The 23,121-nt window shown below is 41.5% G+C and overlaps 1 protein-coding gene across 3 annotated transcripts; it reads left to right on the forward strand.

The window, feature by feature from the left end:
* The first annotated feature begins 452 nt into the window (after positions 1-452).
* Positions 453-22,093, forward strand: pdgfab (platelet-derived growth factor alpha polypeptide b). Of its 3 annotated transcripts, none has more exons than XR_001662669.1 (7): positions 453-1,133; positions 1,904-2,000; positions 7,083-7,217; positions 9,055-9,245; positions 18,332-18,458; positions 18,987-19,112; positions 20,080-22,093. XR_001662669.1 is itself a non-coding variant. In XM_007556410.2 (6 exons), the coding sequence occupies exons 1-6, from the start codon at positions 1,074-1,076 to the stop codon at positions 20,091-20,093; spliced, it is 627 nt and encodes a 208-aa protein (XP_007556472.1). In that variant the 5' UTR covers positions 468-1,073; the 3' UTR covers positions 20,094-22,093. The 3 variants fall into 3 exon arrangements, 1 of the variants encoding a protein (XP_007556472.1); XR_001662668.1 differs by having other exon boundaries at positions 457-1,133; positions 1,901-2,000; XM_007556410.2 differs by lacking the exon at positions 18,987-19,112 and having other exon boundaries at positions 468-1,133; positions 1,901-2,000.
* Positions 22,094-23,121: the final 1,028 nt, after the last annotated feature.

The raw sequence follows: 23,121 nt of genomic DNA on the forward strand, positions 1-23,121 counted from the left end.
CCAGAAAGCTCTAGTCATGAGTCATGACCATCAGCTGGAAATATGATTCACGTCGATGTCCTTTAGACAAAGCATCCGGAGCAACTCATCTATTATTTGCAGAAAGATCAACCCGGAGCATCCTCCTACTTCTTCTTAATCCAGTTATCAATCCGTGTAGTGGTGGGTAATGAGATGAAGGAAATGTATTTGAAAAATGGATCTATTTTCCAGTCTTCCTGTAAATAAAAGCGGACTACACACCAAATCTGTGAAGGGCTCTTTTTTTTTTTTTTTTTTTTCAAAGGACATAGACACTCATGCACTCGCTCACACAGGATGGAGGGGGGAGGCGGTAAGAGGGGCATGGGGACGGATCTTGGAGTTTTAAGCCATCAGCCAACCAGCTCCCCTTGCTGAATGGATGCACGATCACCCAAACGCGAGGGGAGGCGCAATGGGCACAGAGCTGCTGGCTCTCTATATTCAGCGGCTCAGAGGCGCTCTGACACCATTCACTCCAGAGTCCTACACGTCCAAGGACCTGCGCGCAGACACGCTCTGAACAGCCCGTCACGGACGCCTTTCTCCATTGAAGATTTTCTCAGGGCATCTTTTGGATTATTTTTCATTCAAGACTTTCAGAACAGAGAAAAAGCAGTGCGCTTTCACTTGTCTCAGCTGTTTTTTATTTTTATTTTTTAAATGTGTGGTTTCTCATTGCATTGGGTCAAAGTGTGAAGTCTTTTTTTTTTTTTTTTTTTTTTTTTTTTTTGCTAAGGTGAAGGACAAGTGCAATGTGCGCTAGACTTGTTTATTGGATTTGCCTCACGCGTGCGTAAGGAAGGTATATGCTGTGCTGGAGCGCAGGGTTTTTTCCAAGAGGACGCAGCTCAATGTGAATAAAAAAAGAAGACTGCTAAGCCCGAGAGTTTCAAGCAAGTACAAGCAGCGCGTCTGGCCGAGCTGCTCTGACTACACCGTTTCCCCCCCTGAGGGGATGGTCGTGGATCCTCTGGAGCCAGGAGCGACTCAGGGGCTCCTACGCGGCAGCACATTTTTCGTGTTTGAGGGAGACTTTACAGTAAAAGGAGATGAGAGCCACAATTTGCTGCTTCCTGCTGTGGACGACGTACCTGCTGGCCACTGCTGAGGTAAAGTGACCAAATTCAACCAGTTTTTTATTTTTATTTTTTATTCCAATTAGAGTGCAAAGGTCATCTCCTCAAGGGCCACACAAACATACACATAACACTGAAACGCGGTGTTTAATTTAAACTCCATACGAATGAGGTTTGAATTAAAGCCTATGCAAAGAAAATCAAAACAATAAAACCACCGCTAAGATGATTTGAGGCAGCTTCTCTCACAAGTGCGCGTCTCAGAGTAAACACCGCTGCATGCGCAACGCACAACGCAGTTATTTTTGGTCTTTTTGTTTTTTTTTTTGGTGCCAAATCTGTTTGTAGCTTGAGGGCAACTGGGCAAACGTTTTGGTTGGACCAAGCGCGTCCATGGGAACCGCTCTGGCTGATAAAAATAGTTGGTGTTCCTGTAAGGGCTGCGCACGTCTTGCTCAACCCGAGGTGCCTGGATGAGGCGCGACAAGTGCAAAGGGTGCGAGGTTGCCGCTCCCGCAGTCTTACAGCTTTCGGTCTGAGTTTCGCTCACCAGCTTAGCGGAAGACAGCGATGTGTTTTTCAGAGGTCTAATGTTGCTGATTATTCACTAAATTCGCAACGGATCTTTCTCTCTGTGGCACCTTGTTGCTAAGTTGGGTTCTCAAAAGGTTTCCTCAGTTGAGTCTTTGTCTATACAGCCAAACAAATGCCCCATGTGCTTCCCAATCACTCGACACATCTCTAACCTTATTTTCTTGTTTGATTTCTTTGCCCCCCAACCGCCCCGCTCCCGGCCACAGAAGGAAGTGGAGTTTCCCCAGGAGCTGATCGATCGACTCTCCAACAGTGAAATCCACAGCATCAGCGACCTCCAGCGGTTACTGGAGATTGACTCCGTAGGTAAATTCTGCCTCTTGATACTATCTATTTATTTATTTATTTATTTATTTATTTATTTACTTTTGTTGCGCGTCATGTGTCTGTAGGTCGGACACCCCGGCTTTTGGATATTAATCTGATTAAACCCAACATAAAAAGTCAAGGCTCTTATGTTGCGGCTTTATGATTAACCTAAACAATAGGTTGCGCATTTGAAAAACGCATGATCCGAGACAAGTGCATTTACTGCACACATGTGATGAAGGGTGAGTTCAGTGAACTTGCTTTGTTGCCTCCAGACTGCCGCATGTTTTTGTGCCATAAATCCGGTGAAAAGTTGTAGCAGGTTGCAGGTCAAGCCGGGCTTCTTCTCCCTCTGTGTCCCAGACTGTCTTGCTGATTAAATTACATCTGTGCGCTGGAAGAACTTGTTTGCCTTCACATGAGCCTCTATTTACACAGGCTGCTGTCATATATCAAGTTCAGGGCTCCTTCTGTGCAGATTTGCCAACAGAAAGGGGTAATTACCTCTCCTGCTTTACAACTCTCTACATTTCACATTCAGCAAACAAGGGCAGAGACTGGAATTTGAGTTGTTATTGGTTGTAATAGCCACGTTTTGTGTTTTCTTGAGCTTCCTCCACATATTTCAATGTATTTTATAGTGCAGAATTTTACAATAGAAGGAAATTGACGTATGCTTATGCTGAGATTTTTTTCTATTCAGCACCTCTTAATTCAATTCTCTGTAGGCTTTTGGATGCATGTTTTCTTCTAAATATTGAAATTTGTGTATTCCGTTTTGGAAAATAGTTTGAGCTCAGTCAGGTTGGATGGAGAGCATCTACTGACCCAAAGTGAATGTCTAGACTTTGACTAGGCTTTTCCCACACATACTAAATGAATCTCTTGTTAATCTGACAAGCTTGCCGTCCGACTAGAAGGAGAACCTCTGGCCTGGTCCAGAAACTTTTAACTCAACTTTAGGATTATCCCCGTGTTTCCTTCTGTCTTCTCAACAACTGTGACCACCATCCCACATCATGATGCTATCACCACCATGATTCACTGTTGGGATGGTTGGACCAGTTGCAGTTGTGCCAAATCCTTTTTATTCTGTGATGATGAACTCTATCCATAACTTCACCTTGATCTAAATTTTTTTCCATCTCTTGGTGATTTCTTTCTCATCAAGCTTATTGCTCACCAACATTCTCAAACAAACTTCTGAGGCCTTCAAATTACAGCTGCCTCAGACGCTTGGGGTTAAATTGCACATGGTTGGGATTAGGTGATCTCTGAGGATAATTGCACAGAACATTTTATTCTATCCAGTAAAGGGCCTGGATAGAAATATGCTTTTCAGAAGACCGCATTGTCATTTCTTTCCACTTTAAAATTTAACTCAATTATGTGCTGACCTATCCCATAAAATCCCAATAAAATACGATAATATAAAAAGTTTGTGGCTGGAACCTTAACAAAATATGGGGAAAGTTTTTGCAAAGTTTTATAGGATTTAATTAATAGAACAACTTCAGTGATGGATTTAATTAACATCAAAATGGGCAGTTTTCCACAGCAGGCATCATTTCACTTTACTCTGAGCCCAGAATAAACCGCTTTGGTGCCTCATGGATGAGAAAAGGTGTTTGTAATTGAATTAACGTGTCTTTCTTCAAACAGATTAATGCATTGCAGAGTAACAGCAGTAGGCTAATTATTGTTATACGAGGACATAAATCTGTCTTGAGGGTCAGCTTGGTCAGCCCTGGCCAGCCCATTAAAAGACCCCCAGACGCCAGCCGGAGGGGTATTTTCGGAGCTTTTGTTGCGGATTGTTTGAACTAGGGAAGTTATCAGTGTTAAGGCAAAATACTACGTAGCGTGACATCATCCAGGAGGGGAGATTTTAAAACAGAGGTGAACTTTTCAGAATTAGCTTTTAATTGTTCTGTGATTTCTGTCCCAGGAGGGGGTGAAGTTTGGAAGTGGCAGGATAAACAGGGCGCCCAGGGGTGGCTTGCACTACTCCTGTGCTCAGTGCAGGCTTGCATTTGTTTTTGCAAAGTCCCTGTCCTCAGCTCTGACTGTCAGATGAGATGACCCTGCTGAAGTCTGCAGATGGCTGTCTGGCCCCTGAGGTGCTGCTCTCCTCGTTATACTCCTCCTCCTCTCTGTCCCTGTCTCCCTTCTGAGGTGGCCCCTCGCCTGCCTGCTCTTATCTCTCTCAGTGAAGAACTTTGACAGAAAAGGGAACCTGACTCTTGGTAAGGGGCAGAGGTGGAGGAGGGAGTCGGAGACATCTTGAGACGGCGCTCCGGCTTCAATCGGAGAAGCCGCAGGTTGTTGTGCAATCTACTTTGTCTTCTGTCTCCCGCACAGTTAACAGATAACTCTGACACTAAGAGAGGGGAGTTGCTTGCCACCTGTTATTACCCACAACCGCAGAAGTACCCTGCTGCCTATTAGACTTAAGCCTACATTTTGTCAACTCAGCCACATAGCTGTTAAAAAGAAAGAAGACAAATGAGAAAGAATGACAGACGGAGGGAGTCCCTTAGACTGAAAGTCAACAACATGCTGGCTGTTTGTTCAAGGAGAGGGAGAATGAAAGAGAGTGGAGGAGAAGAAGCAAAAGGAGGGACTTAAGGCCCTTAGCTAATGGAGGGAGTAATTTACCAGTCTTGAAAGCCTGATTCATGGTAAGAGACTGTCTCCTGTCCTCTTGTCTCTTGTCTAGAGACTCTGGGCGTGTGCATACATATTAGTCACCTGGAACCAGGAAAGGATCAAGCCCCCTCTCTCCACCGCTGTAGTCTTTCCACCTCGTTTTCTTTCCTGTTTCTTATGCGGCCTCTCTGTCAAATCCAATATAACTTTCCCTTACATCAAACTTTCCATATTTGCCGTATTCTTCTCCTACCTTTTGTGTATTTCTGACAGTAAGAGATGAAAAGATTTATAGATTGGGGTGTTATGTACAGTAAGAGTGTGTGTGTGAGTGCAATGGTCTGAAAGAATGATCGCTCAGCCCTTTGTTTGACTCCCAGCTTCAGCTGCAGGCAACACTTCCCTTCAGTGAACCTTTAGTTCTGGGTCGCCAACTGGTTGACTGACTCCCTGACAAGCTGGAAGGAAATTCCCCGAACTGTCTCTGACGGACAGACCTGAAAAAAAGAAATGATCAAAAAGCAAATAAACAACTGATCCCAGGGGTGGACGATGTATAGTTCGAGGAAATCCCTTCGAATTACTTTGGTCGAATGCACAAAAAAGCTGAAAGAGTGTTTGCCCACAGTTGAACTCTGTTCAGATATATGTACTTAAGGCTTTTCTACATTATGTAGGATAATGAGAAGAGTTTCTCAGATTGTTGTACAGTGTCTTTTTGCTCAGTGTACATGTGTAGAATAATCCTACACAAGCATGATATACCATAAGAAAGGCAGACCCACCCAGTTTGCAAACATAGTCAGACGCTCTTGGAATCCTGCAGACAAGCTTTATAATTTTATTGCTGTTCTTGCACTTTTTCTTAATCCACCTTAAAAGTCTGGGTGGAGACCAAAACAAGCACGTCTTATCAGATGACCGTGAACATGAAAAAAAAAAAACTGAGCTGGCTATGTTAGCAAAAACATGTACTTTCCCCAAAAAACCACAAAGTGATTGAAAAGCAAACATTTGCAGGAAATGAGGGACACAGAACCACTAATTAGGCCTAAAATAAAGGTGACCGGGCCCTACCTGTCAAATGACCACTTTAAGCCTCTGTGTCTGTAAAAGCTGGTTGTTTTTTTCAAGTCAGTGCTGACTCACCTTCGTCTTGCTACAGCTAAAAAAAAGTTTAGCCTAGTCACTGAGGGAGGCTGACATATAATGCCAGCGATTACCCAGTGCACAACTGAACCTCCTACCTGCAGCCAGTGTACTAGAAGTTACCACGCTTGCATGTTTAAGGGAACTGTATAAACCCTCTGGGAACATAAAATATACTTTATTTCATTATGGCTATGTGGCCAACCAATACTTGGTTGTTAGAAATGCAGTTGAAGATTCTTACTTAATCCTGAAAATGCTTTCATAACAGTGTATTACTCACCATTAAGGGGAAAACAAGAGTTTCTTTTTCTACTGTAGTCGCCAGACTAGCAAAGAGTCACATCTCTGTTTAGTTGTGATTTCCTTTATCTCTGCTGTGATGACTTCATGGCATTCTTGTCTCTATCAGAAATACAATTTATAGCGACTTCCCAGTACGGTAGCCAGACTAACAATGTGTCATATGTTTGAGTCATAACTTTGTTGAGAGGCATGTCCATTTAACTTTGAGCTGTGGTGATGTCACAGGAGTCTCTAGAAATAACATTGTTTCTTTGAGAAATGTAATTCTTAGTATTCATTCCAATGTGGGAACCAGTGTATCACCAGTTCATAGCTTCCAGTCATAGAAATGTTGTGTTCCTTTGTGCCTTATAGAAACCTTTACGGTCTAATCAGAAATAAAATTAACTCTATCCTTCCAAATATCATAATGAGATCGCGACTGAGAGAGGCAGAGTTTGATCTTAATGTGACGAAAATGTAGAACTTGATTTGTATTTAAATAGTTTTTAACGTGTTGAGGTTCATCTAAAACTTTCAGTTTGCACTTTAGGCCTCTTCGAAATTGTTTAGGGAGATTTTTTTTTCTTTTCATTCCCACCCTTATTTTTTGTGTGATAAACCTATGCTTAGTGTTAGGATTCATATAGTATCAAAGGCTTACATGAATGCTTTAACTTAACTCTTGCATAAGAAATCTCTGCCTTTTTCCTACTTCCACTTCTTATCTAAAATTCTTGAATAAACAGTTGCAAATCAATCTTATAAACATTTACTCATCTGTTTAGGAGCTTCTTGATTGCACTGTGTTATAACTGGGATTGAATTGCACTGTGTAATTGAATCTCAATGTGACTATTTAACTAGACTGAACTGGAATGAACTGGGTGTAGGCAAAATTGTTTCTCCTGTGAACATGACACGTAAAAGTTGAACTTGTTTATTGAATACCCTGTTTGTGACATCATTAACATGGCGTCCTTCTGTTCTGACGAGGTACGGGAAACGATGTTGTTGAGGAGCACAAGCACCACAAGCACCACAACCACCATAAGAACTCGTCCCATCATCACGGTTACTACAATGACCTGAAAAGCTCCCAGCTGCACAGCCGACGCAAGAGGAGCATTGGTAAGACCAGTCGGAGCTCAGAAGTTGCATCATTACATGCGTGACAACTTGGCACACACGGCGTCAACATGCCCTGAAAATAATCCGAAATCTCACTTCTAAAACAGAAGTTCCCAGGACATGAAACAGATCACTTTACACTAATTTCCAACAAAGCTAACAGTTAGTGGTTTTTATACTGCTTCTTAAGGGGGATAAAAGGCACCCTAATGAAGACATCTACCCAGTATTTATTTGCAATCAAGGAATCATGAGAAAGGGAGGCTAGCGCGCGGGGTTGACGGGGACGTCTGACACCAAGCCTTTTAATTGGCCCGAGGCTTGCAGATCTAAAGACACACGCGTCAGGAGAGAAATATATCCTCGAGCGTGGAAATTCCAGACATTCAGGGTTCAAGTTGCAGCTCGCCTCTTCCCTCAGTCAGATTTCTTCCTAAAATGCCACGCGGTACGATATCTGATCGAGGCGTGGAGCCTGCAGAGTGCATGCTCTCCATGATCCTCCCAGCAGTGGAGATGCTGGATGTGGACGAAGCTGCTGGTCGTGTTTCATTTATTTGTCCGGCACCATAGGATTATGAGATAGTGTGGCATTTTGGCTGCTCTCCACAGAAGCTCTTGCATTCAATGCATGACAATATCATGCATTATTGACAATATTCAATGCATTCATCTTTACAGGATAATTATTATAATGCAAACAGTTTTACACATCTCAAACCATTGGACATAGATAAAACAAACTATAAAACAAAATTAGTGTAACATTTGCGAACATCTTATTTAAGCATATTTTGATCAGTATTTCTAAAAAGAAATTAGGTAACTTTAAGAAACTAAAAAGGTGTGTTTTAAACTAAGAAAATCTTAAATAAATTGGTTTTGTTTTTTTCTTTTACATTTAACTCCTTAAGTTTACAATTTTATATTCCCAAGTTTAAAAGAAACACAAAATAAGAATTAGGCTATGTTTGACAAACAAATAGGCAACCTCCCAGGGCGGCATCTTTGGCATGAGATTACCCTACCCACTCTCTGTCCAAACCTCCCCCTGTTCCTCTGATCCTCTTACCCCCCCTGTCTGGGTTGCGGATGCCATGGCAACGCCTAATGCATCCACCACCAACACCCCTCCAACCCTTGTTGCTTAGCGAGCTAACAAACGTCTTGCTCTAACACAAAAACTCTCTTAGTTACAAGTTTTTCATGGTTCTTAATTTTTACCAAATTGAAATTTTCATCCACAATATAATCAATAGACACATACCTACCTTCCCATTGAATGTTGGACACCACACATGAACAATGTGATAAGATATCCATTTGAATAAATCAACACCTGGAGCTAATTTCTAATCAATATATTTAAGTACAATATTTTTACAGACATAAAATAACTTGTTCGAATTTAGCAACAATTTCCTATTACGTTTTCAAACCTTTGTTATTAATTTAAATAATGATACAACCCACAAAAATTCCTTTTTATGTAGCATTTGAATTAAACATCTGTGGTTATTAAATTTCCCACCTGCTGAAGTAATGGCCATCTTGCCGAGTCATGCTACGCTAATAAGACTTTTCCTTAGACTTTTAGCTGATCTGAGATCAGGCTTTTGGAAAGCTTGTGTTCTTAACACTCCTAAAAGATGCTAGGTGCGATATGAGCTGCAAGACAAGCAGCTCTCACATCAAGTGAGTCATCAAGAGTACAAGCAGCTGTGTGTGTGAAGATCAGATTCCAACAACACATAAGCACTTAGCTGAGGTCGGTAAATGCGTCACCAGATGTTGTAACATGCACAACAAATGCATTGAGCCACTGTCTCACTTCCAGTCGAAGAGGCCGTCCCGGCAGCATGCAAGACGCGGACGGTGATCTACGAGATCCCCCGGAGCCAGGTGGATCCCACATCTGCCAACTTCCTGATATGGCCGCCCTGTGTGGAGGTGAAGCGCTGCACAGGATGCTGCAACACCAGCAACATGCGCTGTCACCCTTCCCGCAAGCACCACCGCACCGTTAAGGTAAGACTGGATTCCTTAATAAACCAATCATCAATTATTAAGCCAAGTACAAACATGTCTCTTGCCCTCATGTGGTAAGTCTGTCTGGCTTTGTTTTCTGTACAACTCGCACTTCTCTGTGCTTTTTGGGAAAGTAAATCTGAGAATTTAAATCCGATGCCTTAAAATTTTTTAGCATTCAGAGTTTCTGAGACCTGCGAAAGTGAAGAGTTTGCCTGGCAAAATGTGGAGAAAAAATTGAAATGTGAAAATGTTTGCTTTACCTGTCCATCCATTCTCTAATTTTATTCACCAAAGAAGTGAATGAAATTTAGTCCGTCCATCCATCCATCCATCCATCCATCCATCCATCCATCCATCCATCCATCCATCCATCCATCCATCCATCCATCCATCCTCTCTAGGGTATCCAACAACAGTGCCCATCCTTCATCTTTTAGCTAGAGTAGCTCATCAGCATGATATTCAAATATCTAATTATAAAACACTATGAAACTTCACAACTTCATTGTGAAATTATATTTCTACTTTAAAATTTGACTAAGAAGGACTGAGATATCTGGAACTCTGACATGAACAATTTGACAGAACACTAAATCACATGCCAATATCTTATTTAGGAGAACCCCTCTTGATACCTTCCTACAAAATGGTCCGTCTGACCTCTACCAATGTCATTCCCTACCATTTCAAAGCATTTCAAACCCCTTTCCATCACTCTGTCTCTTGCTTGGTGTAAGTTCAAGGTGAGGACATCAGAATGGTACAAATGAGAGAAGATGAAAGAAAAGGGAAGGAGGTAGCTGTTGGCTGGGGTATCTGTTGAAGGAATTGCCCAGAGAGGGAAGCTCCTGCCAGGTTTCAAGAAATAAAAAAACAATGTTTGAGATTGTCAGGGTGCCACATGCTGCAGGACTGCTTCAACGTCTTCCTGTTGTTTATTCTTTTGTCTTTTCTGGAAACAGTGTGCCCTTGGACGACAAAATGACAGTGAGAACGAGGAGCATAGCTTTCTTGAAAACATGTCCCTCTGCGCAGGATCAGGGGAGACATGGTAGCAGGACATGAGATGTATTTCTCATTATATTTACAGTGGCGGTATTGAGTTGGGGAACTGCTCTTTTGGGAGGTATGGGTACTATGTGGTCTGCCCTGTGAGAGTTAGAGACAACCAAGGTATAAACAGCGTAGCCAAGAATACTCTGACTGTGTTTGTCTATATCTGTACTTAATTATTGCTGCAGACAGCTTGATCTTGCCCAGTTACTGGGACTGCCAGAGTTGTTTTCCTTTTGCCTTTCATCCAAGTCTTTAAAGATCTCTGCCTGATAGTCTAGTCTAGTCATAAAACAAATGCCAATCCGGGCTATGGAGCTTTTATTAGTAGCAGTTTTTCTATTTTACTGGGATTTTGTGTAATAGGCCATCACAAAGCTGCATTGAGGATGCATGGCTTTCAACAGCTTGGACAAATACAAGTTTATGGTGTGAAAAGTACTTCAAGCTTTGAAAATTTCATGCAGTGTTTTTCAATTTTTTATTCCAAAATAGGAAAAAAATAACCTGTCACTTCCAAGATATGACTTTTCACTTAAACTGAGCGAGATTGGAATTAATTGGAGAACTAACCGCGAGGCCCTTTGTAATGCTAGAGGAGCTGCAGAAACCCACAGCTCAGGTGGAATTAACTGCAATCTATGTAGGAGACTCAGCAAACATGTGGAAGAATGTGATCTGGCCAGGTGGGGCAAAATTTAAAGTTTTTGGCAACATTCAAAATGTTCAGTATGCCTGAAAATGTTCTGCACATCACTTGCTACATGACATCCCCATTATGAAACAAGCTTTTCTTTAACAAATACACTGAAGTTGGACAGAGCTACTGGTTTGATGGATGGATCGAAGTTCAGATCAATCCTAGAAGAAAGCACACTAGGCTGCAAAAGACTTGAGACTGGGGCGAAGGTCATTGGGTTTTTGGTCAGAAATGCTGACTCATGTTGTGGTCAAAGTCGAGAGTTCTGATATACCACACAATCATCTGTGTCTGTCTGCATGGAAGAGGCTCAGCCTTTCTGTTTGCCAAACAGCTGGTAAATGTCATCCTCAATAGGAGCTCTGTCTGCAATCGGAGCGACGTAGAGGGATGGAAAGACGCTGTCGACGGCATTTCAAGACATTCAGTTCAGCTATTCCCAGAATGCTCCGTCCAGCTTTGTTTGTGTTTTTACCTCATGACATGGGTGAAGAAATGGGCACACAGACAACAGACTGATATTTTGGGGGTGGCAGGGAGGGTGAAAGGCGTTGTGTCCCAAAGGAAGGCATCCCTCAGGGCTTTCTCTTATCAAGTGACATTCATCACATTGTGTGCAAGAAGCATTATGTCAGTGTGAGCTTTGACTTTGAACAGAGGCTCAGTTTGTTCATTTTTCGTTCTTTTATTAGAAAGCTAAAAATTACCTCAGACTGCCAAGGGGTCTGGATTGTTTTTCTTCTGTAAGCCAAGGATCAGCATGGAAGATTTCTGGTGTTTTCTTTCCACCTTACACCAACCTGGATTTGTCTAAACCATTTCTACATCTACTCTTATTCTGCCAATTCACTTGAGACTGGGTATTTAAAGGAAGCGTAATAGGTCTGTGCAGGCCCTGTTCTGTACAAGCCTGTATTGTTCATTGGCAGGATAGTGACTTTGCAAAGGAAGAGGAAGTGAGAGGAAGCACATCTTCTTTGCATAATAGTGACATAGTCCAAAACAGCTCATTGATAAAGGAGCTTGAAATAGGCAGAACTGAGCTGGTGAAATCTACAGAAATCTGCAGAAAATGTAGGAAGGATAATAGTTCAACTTAAAGCCGCGAAAGTGTTGGACTTTTGCGTAAGATTATGATATTGTGATCATCTCATACTGACACATGCTTCGTGAGTATTATGTTTAGACCTATATTACCTCTACATATATTTTTTCCCATGAAAAATCATATTGAAACAAAAAAAAAAAAGACTGGCGCACAAACCAAGTAGATTTCTGAAAGAAAAAAATACAGCAGTGACCGAAAGAAATGAGTAAAAAGTTGAGGTTACATGTTATGTTTACAAATGACATTAGGAAAGAGGAAGTGTGGAGACTCAATTGAAAACAATACAAGCAAAACACGAGAACCAACCTTTTAAATTAGCGTCATGATGTTCCTAATCTAATCTAAAGGGTGTATCACTTTTACCTTTTAGTAGCTTTTAATAGCTGGGAACCTGCAATTGGCTTCCAAGCAAGCATTTTGCGGTGTTTAGAATGGGTTGTCGGGGAACATCTTTGTTGGACATGAGCGTGGGTGAGGGAGAGCGAGTCCTCGACACGATGCAAACCCAGATGAGGCCATTTGTACGAAGCTGCAGCAAGAGGAAGACAGACCGCAGAGTAATGAAGTGTTGATGGCTACAGGATCAAAGTGGAGGACAATTGAGGCCAGGCGGAAATGGGCCGGTACAGAGTGTGGGGGTCCCACATGTCTCTCAGCGCCAGCCTCCAGGTCCTCGACCCCTACACGCAAACATACTCACACATGATTATCCCAGCAGACGGTGGGTCATGGCGGGGTACTGGGCGGGGGAAGGAGGGTAGCGGTAGCTGTACCCCTGTGGTTTTGTGGGACTCTGACTTACGGGGTGTTTCATAAATAAAAGTGTGGCGTTGATACAGTGAGAATGATTTATGGTCATGTGAGGGACAGGGTAGGGGGGGGTTCAGATGGGAGTGAGGGGCCTCTGTGTTTGAAGTGCCTTGCAGCTGTGAATTATTTACCCTTTGATTCGGTCAGCTCTCCTGGTGGATGAAGCAGGGTGAGGGAGTTTGTGTGAACATGGCGGGGCAGGTCGCAGACCATGGGAGTGTCTGAGATGTTGGCTACTGCTGCAGCGGCTGGAACACTTCAGCAGGGAGAGAAGCAGTATTTTTAAAATCATATTTGACTCAATAGTCTGTATTTTTACTTCACTCCTTCCCTGCTGTCCTCCCTCCTGCTCCTCATGCTTCAGCCCATCCAGATCACCTCTCTGCGCACTTCAGTGTTGGAGTCTGATTGTCTGACGTGTGAAATAGTTGTTCACTCCCTCTGTCTCTCCTGAAACTGCAACTCTCTAATTTTACCCCACTTGTCAAGGCTCTGCATCATCTGTGCTCTCTCTCATTAAATCTCATTCACTTTTCATCCTTTGCGATGCTTAGTAATGTCCCTTTCTGAAATTATGGTTTCTGTCAATGCACTTGGAGTCTGGAATGAACAGGAGTTTGCTACTTTTTTTTCCACCCTTGACTACTGGAACTAGGCTTGGGCTGGTATGAGACTCTCACAGTATTTCAGTATTAGTAAAATAATTCAATACAAAAATGTAAAATAGGATTTAATTGGTCTCACATTGATTTTACAACATTTATTTCAATTTCAATTAATAGTCTAAAGCTATGTGTTGTCCTAACTTCACATACCTCTTTTAATACTCTGCTCTCTTTAGCGCAATACAAGTTTAAAAAACAGATATTTTAATGGTACTTACTCAGGAAGTAACTATAAAAATTCATTTATTTACTGTCCTGTTGGGGATACACTTGAACAGTTGTATTTATCGTTCTTAAAAGCCATCAAGCTGACTGGCAGGATGGAGCAACATGTAGGGGTGGGGCATTAATTTGTGCTCCCTACAGCTGGATAAAACTCATTTTTTCCTTGTTGCCCATTAAAAGGAGTTGAAATCATAGGGATGAGTTGAAGGAAAAATGTTGTATTTTTGAAATCGTAAAGGTTTGGGTATGGCTTGGTATGGTTTTGTGCGCAAGCTAGTTCTTGCATCAACATCAGGCGCACTACGCTCACTGTAGTTCTTATTTTAAACAGTAGATGTCACTGCATAGTGTGTAAACAGTAATTCATAACTGAAGAAGAACTTAGAACAAGTGTATTTCCTACATACAACTGTGGTCTCACAGTTTGACTTTGCAAGTGTTGCTTTTAGGCAACATTGAACCCTCAGCAACATTTTGCAAGAAATGCACCTTCAGACTTCAATCATTCGCATCTTTATTAAAACAAATGTGCTTCGTTAATATACTTTCTTTTCTTTTATTTATTTCATTGCACAAACAAAAATAGTAACAGATGGAGATGCACAAAGCCTCTCCTTTCTCCTCTTTTTTTTTCTGGGCAGTAAACACAGACTGTCTCTGTTGCCTGTTTTCCCTCCTGATGGATGAATTGTGACCCTGCCCAGCCTCTTTCCACCCCTCTCCATTCTGCAAACATACACATGCACTTTTTATTTATTTTTGCTTCAATCTGTCACTGTTCCAGTTTGCCATGGCCCGCGGTGCACATCCACATCCCTGCTGTGTTTTACTTGGAAGTCCGGAGCAAAACTTTCCCCTTCCTTCATCATGCTCTCATCGTCAGTGTTCTGTGCTCAGGGAATTCCCAATTAGCCCCGACTTGGACAAACGGCTTCACACAGAAGGGCTGCTGGTGACACTGGGGACAAGCCAAAACCAAAAGGGGGTGTGATTCCCAGACCCTCAAGCCTCACCCCCAACCCTCTGGATTGGATATCATTCCACTGCCACTCAGGGGACTCTTTCTCAGGGCCTGGATTTCCAGGGAGTTTAAAGCGGTTTGATTTATACAAAGAGAGTGTGGGGCCCTGTGTCGTAGCATGGGAGAGGGGCGCTTTCTTATCTAGGTTTTAAATGGGAAGTCACTGACTGTGCAACAGAGAGTAAGTCTCTGTTAATAAGATAATGATGCTACAACAAAAGTCCTCATCAGCTCTCACTTCTAACACAGGAAAGCAACCTAATGCATCTAGATGTGATGATGGCAACTTTCTGAGGTTTACACTGTGTACCAGAATTGGGAAGAAAGGCGATGTACGTAACTTGACGCGTGATATGGCTTTTTGTATCATATTGCCAGCCCAGCATATTTCAGAAACTGCTGGATATGTTTGGTTTTTAAAGACTTGACTAAAATGTGGATTTAAAGAGAATGATAAAAAAAAATAAAAATACAAGAGGCAGTTGTGTGGATGAAAATGCCTATTGAGGTCAGAGCTCAGAAGGAAGAATTGTACACAAACTCAGTGAAATTGAAATCGAGATCGATTTCATAGACATGCAGCTGACAAATCAGCAGCGATTGTATGATGCTGCAGTGTGGATATGCACCACGTTCTCCTAGGAAGGTTTTTGACACCTTGTTGAATTTTACCAAGAATATTTAAGGGAGCCTTGATGGAGAATCTCGTGCCTTACTTGGTATTAAGGAAGGTACACCTATAATTAGAAATTATGTTTGTTTGCTTGATATGAGAGCGATTATGGCCCTGCTATGTGCAGGTCATCGAAACAAATGAACCGCTGGGGTTCACATCAAGGGAGGCCATTTCTTCATCCTTCTGTCAATAGCTGTTTGTTTGGCCCGGAAGAGCTAGTGTGTGTCTTAGTCATTAGGATTAGCGTCAGTTAGTAAGTCTTAGATGAGACTTTGTCTTCTTCGCTTCCTGCTCGCAATTTCTGGAGCATTTGCTCAGAAGTTGTGAGTGAGCGCAGACATTCTCGTAACCAGCATCAGCAGACAAGCTGTCCGGACAGGCAGCTGCATCTTTCATCTCTTTCTCCTTTCATCCGTATTTTCCAGTAAGATAATCGGATTAAATGCTGGCTGCGGTTTTCTGAGAAAGTTGCATCATTTCGGGGATGTTTAGCACACTTTTTGTAGACAAATGCAAACCTTTGATAAGTTTTCTATCTGTCGTGTCAGTGTTGGTTTAATAAATTTCCCAAATGGGTAACCTAGAAACCCAGTGTTAATAGGTAACACATGAACACCTTCTAATGCAAGTCATGATCATGGCGAGGTACTCCGCCCAGTCCTTAAATAACCACCTCTGTTTGTACACACACATGCTTACTCCCCTGTGAGAGCTAATGAGAACGGTGGTTAACCTTCCTACTCCTAGTTTCTTCCTCACTTTGGCCTTTCACCCGCTCCTCTTCTGTTTCATGGCTCGGAAACAGCAAACACACCACCAATAACCCAGACACCATTGTCCTCTGTTTGCGCTCCACATACCTCCCCTGCCTGCTTGTCCTCTTTTCACTGCCTTTCTTCTTCTCTTCTTTTCCACAGATAGAAACTGTTGCAAAGGAGTGGCTGCTAAAAACTGCTTGCCCTTTGCCTCTTTGCTGCCTCAGTTCCAGTCGCCCTACCCGCCCCCCCACCTCTCTGTACCACAAAAAGCAACTCTCTCCCTTTTTGAATTTCAGCATTATTGTTTGTTTTATCAGACAGGGATTGGTATGTTGATTTGTCTGCATGACTGACTCACCACCAAGAGCCAGGCTTGGCCCTGTGCCATCGTGGGATAGAGGAAAACAGACTCTCACTGGTTTTGTGCGTGCAGAAGCTTCATGCCGAGTACAAGACTGTGTTGCTCATATCGCTGCTGAGTGCTGGGAGGTTGTCAGCCAATATCCTTTCTCGTGCTGCAACTGGCATAGGTGAAGCTGAGGAAATTGTTTCCCTGTGGTTCCAGAGCCTTCAGGGATGATTTGAGATGTTACCTTTCTTGATGTTCAGATCAGAGGGGCAACAGCATGTGCCCACCTTTTCTCCTCAGTTGCACAAGAGTATCATCATAACCTCCATGCAACCTTTTCTGCTCAGCTTTCATCTGAGCTTTAATCAGTAGTGCATTGTTGATGAAGGCTCAGAACATTCATAACTCTTGGATTGGTGGTTGTAACAAGCTGTGCCTTGGAATGACTGGAATTCTTGTTGCGCGTTTTGTGCTTGTTTGACCGTTTTCTGAGCTTAGAACTGATTGTGCAGAGCCCTGAGAAAAAAATATTCTTTTGAACTTTATACAAATTTTGTAACATTGCAGTCACATATTTTATTGTACAAATAAAATATGTTTGATGATTTACATTTTTCTAAATCATGGAACTGTCTTGTGCAAACTCACATTTGATTTCCCTGAGTTAATAAACTAAGTAATCCATAGCTGTGAGTATTTTGAGTGTCTCTGGCCTCTGCGCATTTTCCCCCCCAAATTCTTTGCTAACCAAATTGATTTAGTTCTGGACAATCTAATACTTAATAATATACTTTGATCTAAGCTTTTACATTAGTATCTGTGGCTGCATCCTTGGAATTGTTGTCCTGTTAAATGGCGAACTTCGGTCACAGTCTCATATCTTTTCTACCTCCTGACACAGAAGTCTGCAAACCAGTCAATTTGTGAACATCAGCAGCATAGAAATGACCAAACAGCCCTAAATTTTCTCTGTGTCCTGGAACAGTCTTCTTTTGTGTGTGTAATACTTGAAAACATCCATCTGCCTCCACTGATGTGCTTGATATGAACGAATATCAGCAAAAGAATGCCTTCCACATAGTTTGTGGGAAGCTGCAAACAGGGCCGGCTTACTTTCAACAGTGTCTGTGGTTGTACGGTGACAAAATAAAAAAAAAAGGTTTAAAGTAGGATGGATATTTTAGAAGGCTCTGTAGATTTCCTACATGCAAGCAAAGCAGAACGTTCCATAATCCATGTAGAAACACGGCTTAAAATCAACATGTCGAGGCAAGGTGAATGAGTTTAGGTGTCTGTTTGGATGTGGATGCTTTGGGTCGGAGCTGAGGGGATCTCCCAGCTTCTTTTCTTTTGCCAGAGCAAACCTTCCCAGGGCCTGAGGGTGCAGTATGCTCTATCCTACCCCTCATCCCTCCTCCTTCAACTCATAGCGGGGTCATACACTCCATTCAGACGCTTACAGACCATAGAGCACACAACAAGTGAAACCTAATGAATCAGGCACTGAGGAATGCTCCTGTCACACTCCAAACACAACAAGCAAAGCCTTAGCTGAGTTTTTTATGAATTAGTTTATGCGTGTGCCATCAGTCATGGGACTACACCTCTTGATGTTTGCCGGTGGGCAAATAGAGTGTGCATTCATTGACACACACACACAGGGAAGAGTAAATGTGCAGGACCCTATAGCTAATCTTTCTCCTCTTCCTTTCCTTTAGGTAGCCAAGGTGGAGTACGTGAGGAGGAGACCCAAGCTGAAGGAGGTCTTTGTGAGGTTAGAGGACCACCTGGAGTGCTTGTGCACATCGCAACATCACGTGGTAGAACACTTAGATCCAGAAACAGGTAAATAAATACAAGCTGGGATTTCCTTCACATCTTCCTTAAATGATGTTTCCGAAGTCCCTTTCAAATACCGTGTTTGTTATTCTAAAGTTTGATGGCCGAAATCCCGCGCCTACACTTTTGTCACTGTGCACGCCTCCTTATTCTCTCTGTCTGCTTTGGATTAAATGAACCTTTACCTCCAAATGCTTCCAAGCAGACATGCACACCTGCAAGGTGACTCTCTGTTTGAAAACTGTAAAGCTTTGAGCCTTGCTCTGTGAGAATTTGTGTGTTAAGGGTGTGTGTTCAAAGGCTGCTTGGCATGACAGCAGTTAACGTGCCTTGATCTGAAGGTTTCCTATATCTGTGTGCAGATAAGCGCTGTAATGTGCGCAGATAAGGCACCTGAAGAATTTAAACCGAGTTAAATTTTTGCACTCTCTGCTTCTGTCCCAGGGCTGTTGCGGTTTCTTCGGTTTCCATAAAGCCTGCTTCTTGCTTTAAATCCTCCTTCCTCTTCACCCTCCCCAACTTTTGTGTTTTCAGGCCATCGTAGGGTTAAAGGTAGAAAAAGGAAACCTAAAAAGCTAAGGCCCACCCAGGACTTATTGGTGACATAATAAAGGTGCTCATATTACCCAAAGTCCACTGCAAGGCTGTGACAGGACACAGGTAGGAATTGAGCACTGAAGTCACCTTTTGGTGTCACACTGGCCCAACCAAGGCCAAAACTGGGCCTGCCAATCACCGTCACCAATCACAGTGTGAGGAGAAGGAGGGCTACCAAGTTTTACCTCCATGTCCCAATTGTGCATGTTGAATTTGTGGCCTCTTGAGCATGCTCACTTTGCACAAGTGTTTTGTTTCACAGCAGTGGTCTTGCGACTTGTTGAGTGCATCATCAGTTTGTTTCGTCTAACCTCTAAAGAGGCACCCTTCTCTCTTAATTATCTCTTGCTCCTCTTTAAGTTACAGTGCCTTGCAAAATCATTCATACCCCGTGAACATTTTCACTTGTCACTTTAAAAATCATAAACGCTCAATTCCATTTATTGGTATTATACATAACAGACCAATGCCAAGTGTGCTTTTTTTTTTTTTTTTTTCTTTTTTTTTTTGCCAATTACAGTTATACTGTATGTTTTCCAGTTCAGATTATGTTTTAAATAATCCTCCTTGGGACATTAAAGATTGTTTTATTACTTTGAGTTTAAAAGTAAACTGAAAACAAATACTCACCACATTTCTCAGATTCAAATAGTTTATTGTATAAAATACTATTAAGATACATTGCTAATTTGTGGTTTCTGGACAAAATGTGACAGTTCATGGGGTGTAAATACTTTTGGGATTCACTGTATCACCACATTTGTTTTTCCTGTACTATCCTTTGTACACAGAAAAATCACCCTGAACGTAAACTGTTCTTCAGCTGATCAAGTTGTTCTGTATATGGGGGAACTTAATTCAGAACATCATTGGTTATAAGTGTGTTGTGTCAGTTTGCAGGGAATGCATGGATTCAAATGCTGAGGTTGGGATGTGATTGCAGAGATCTACAAAGATCTCTTTTGTAATAATAAAATGTGAGTCTTTGCATTTGTGATAGTAATTTCAGCTTTGTCTCTCTGTCCTGCAGCAGATGTGAGGTGAGACCTCCCAGAATAAGGGGCAGCATCACGGGATGGACCTAAACCAGAAGAGGACACCGTTTTCTTTGTCTGTCTCTCCACCCACCATGCAAACATTGTTCAAGGAAAATATACTTTCTCCAAAAGTCTTGAGACTGAAAAATAGACAACAGACTAAAAATACAGAATGCCAAAGGTGCTTTCAAAACCAGTAATGATGAGGGCAACTGAACTGTGCTGCTGATTACGAAGAAAAAAAACAAAAAAGAAGATGCCGTGAAGCTCAGACTTCAAGAGGATGGAAGGAATTTGGGATGAACAATTCAAAAGACACGCAAAATGGAAAATAGACTGTGGGATCAGACTTTTTTGTGAATCCAGTGCTATAGCTCAAAGTGCCCTGTTTGTATAAAAAAACTGTTGCATTCATAAAAAGAAAGCAAAAGGAAGATAGGAGTAAAGATGCAAGGAAACAGTTTGGGAGTGTTCATTTTTCCTATAAGAGGCAGAAAACATTGTGACTGATGGACAATTTGTTCAAATTAAGGAAGAAACAGCCTCAGAGACTTCCGGTTTTGAAATTGCCTTACCTGCTATGTACATATAGATCTAAAAACAAAAAAACAAAAAAACAAAAAAAAAAAACAGAGGATGCGCCGCTGCTTACAAACTATTTATGTGTGTGGACATTTGCTTTTGTCACTTTCAGTCTTCGAGAAAGGACAAAAAAAATATGTTTTTATTAATTTCCGCAGACATACTGGTATGTTTGGTCCAGTCCTTTGCTTTCACCAGTATCACAATCTCAGTGTCATTTTTGTTTTTTAGCAGTTGTTTTTTTTCCATCGTCAACCATGTTTCGTATTATATTGCAGTATATCTGATTGATGTCAAGTCTTGCATATGGTTCAGATGTATGTGTGCAAGGAGGAGATGTGAGAGTTAGTAAAGGAAGATGTTTTATTTTTGTTATGAAATATATTATGCATACTTATATCCAAGCAGGAATGATGTTTTCTTTCTTCTTTTTTTTTTTGGAAAACAATGCAAATCATTTTAGCAGATGGTCAAATTGGTAAGGTTGAAATCTGTTTTCATCACTTTTGTACAAGGGTATAAAAAAGCAGAATCAATAGCTAGTGGTGGTTTATATTTCCTTATGCTGCAGTCATGCTCCTTTTTTCCAGACAAACAAACAAGCAGATATTACAATATGTCGATGACAATCGCATAACTATACCAGAAAAGGTACCACAGTGTACAGATCTAAGTAAAAGTGTAGTTGTAGTTGGGTCTGTGTCCTTACAATGAAGCGATATTTGGTGCCTTAAACTCCTGTTTAGGATTCACTTTAATTTGATTTACTTTTGCATGTTTAAATCTTTTGTCTCTGAATCCATAGTTTCCATGCCAGTCATCAAAATGCTACAGGTCAGTGAGCTGAGTCCAAATTTCAGACAAATTTATCTGACATCCATATCAGAAGTGAAAGAAAATTTGATGTGCACTTGTGTTGAATTAAAGGTACGTTCCTTGTTTTGTGTAAGGATACCAGTAGATTAAAAATCTGTCAATGAATGCTAAAAGCTTATGAATGCAGCAATGATTCAGTATCCAGCAGAGATATAACCAGGGTAGAATGGATTGGTTTTGATCAAAGCATATTTATGTGCTGAAAAGGCCCAAACAAAGTCCAGAATCCAGTTAAGAATCCTTGGCTAAACTAGAATACTGACTTTGTTGTTCGTTTCCAGTGATCTGTACTTCTAAATGTGTAAAAAAAACAACAGTAAAAAAACAAAACAAACAACAACATAAAATTATACCATAACATTGGTCTTATTATGTTATGCAAAATGTATCTAAATTAACAGGAAATTTTGGTTAGAGGTATTTTATGTCCATATCATGAAGCACAACTATACAAGTCACTGAAGTCCTTTTCTCTTCTTACACATTTTTTAGTGATTGTTTTTGCAAACTGAAAATCCCTGTCTACAAATAAAAGTTAAATTAACCCAAGTTACAGGGTGTTGCTTGCTGCTGAGCAAAACTTAATGGTTAACATTGATAGACACATCTATGATGTCCTGGTTTGGATTGAAAGTAAAAATCTATATGTCCCGTTTAAGAGGTACATTTTGAGCTCACATTTTGTGTGAACATACCTGTGGATTGATATCATGTCACGTTTACAACTCTGGGTTTAGGTTTGCCTTTACTTTGACTGGGGGCACAATAAGCAAAACGTCTTTTGCAATACAAACATTTCCACAAAGACACAAAGGTAAGTTGTGTTGTATAGATAGTCGTAGATTGTGTATTTGTAGCAAGAGGTTGTTTTTCATACATATCTCGAAAACTGATAAGGAAGATGCCCGCCCGATCAGCTTCACAAGTGCACGTTATGCCTCAAAGAGCAAAGTCCGCCTTGAAAGAGTGAATGAGTGAGCAAAGCAAATCGACGACTGCATGAATGCCCTCCTTGTTTAGTCAGGCTTTACTCCCAGTGTTGACAGGAGAACAAATCACTCCACCCTGTGGAGGGGACTTGCTCTTTATGCACTCATGTACAATCAGGACAAATGATGAGTTCACTGAGGTGGTCTGAAAACATTACAGTGCTGGCCAGACCTTGCACCCTATCTGAACAAACAACCACCTCATTTACCAGGTAGTTAACAGTGATGAATGTGGATCAACAGCAGAAAACTGGGATTATTCTTGCAAAGCAAAGGGAATGTCACCGCAGTGGAATCACGTGAAAAATCTTACAACAGCTTGTGATTCTTTGGAAAAGCCGACTAGTGCCATGTTTATAAGGTGGATCGTTTAACACTGTTCACATTAAGATTACATCGATGTACGGTTGTATTTCCTCTCATACATGATTTAATAATGCCATTATGCTATATGTTAGGCTTCCGTTGGACAAATGTGCAAATAATAATTCCTTTGTTTTCAGTAATAAATGCATTTCTGTTAATGAAAAGGTTCAACAGATGTTTAGTTCCAAAACTTATGCCACCTATTACGCAAAGTACAAAATA

Source organism: Poecilia formosa, unplaced genomic scaffold, assembly GCF_000485575.1.
Source record: "Poecilia formosa unplaced genomic scaffold, Poecilia_formosa-5.1.2 Scaffold78, whole genome shotgun sequence".
Taxonomy (NCBI): Eukaryota; Metazoa; Chordata; class Actinopteri; order Cyprinodontiformes; family Poeciliidae; genus Poecilia; species Poecilia formosa.

What these genes read in the sequence shown, in the direction of transcription:
- pdgfab (XM_007556410.2), top strand. Translation starts at nt 1,074, where the DNA reads ATGAGAGCCACAATTTGCTGCTTCCTGCTGTGGACGACGTACCTGCTG. An exon ending in ACCTGCTGGCCACTGCTGAG is followed by an intron (nt 1,134 to 1,900) that starts GTAAAGTGACCA and finishes TCCCGGCCACAG; the next exon opens with AAGGAAGTGGAGTTTCCCCA. An exon ending in ACTGGAGATTGACTCCGTAG is followed by an intron (nt 2,001 to 7,082) that starts GTAAATTCTGCC and finishes TGTTCTGACGAG; the next exon opens with GTACGGGAAACGATGTTGTT.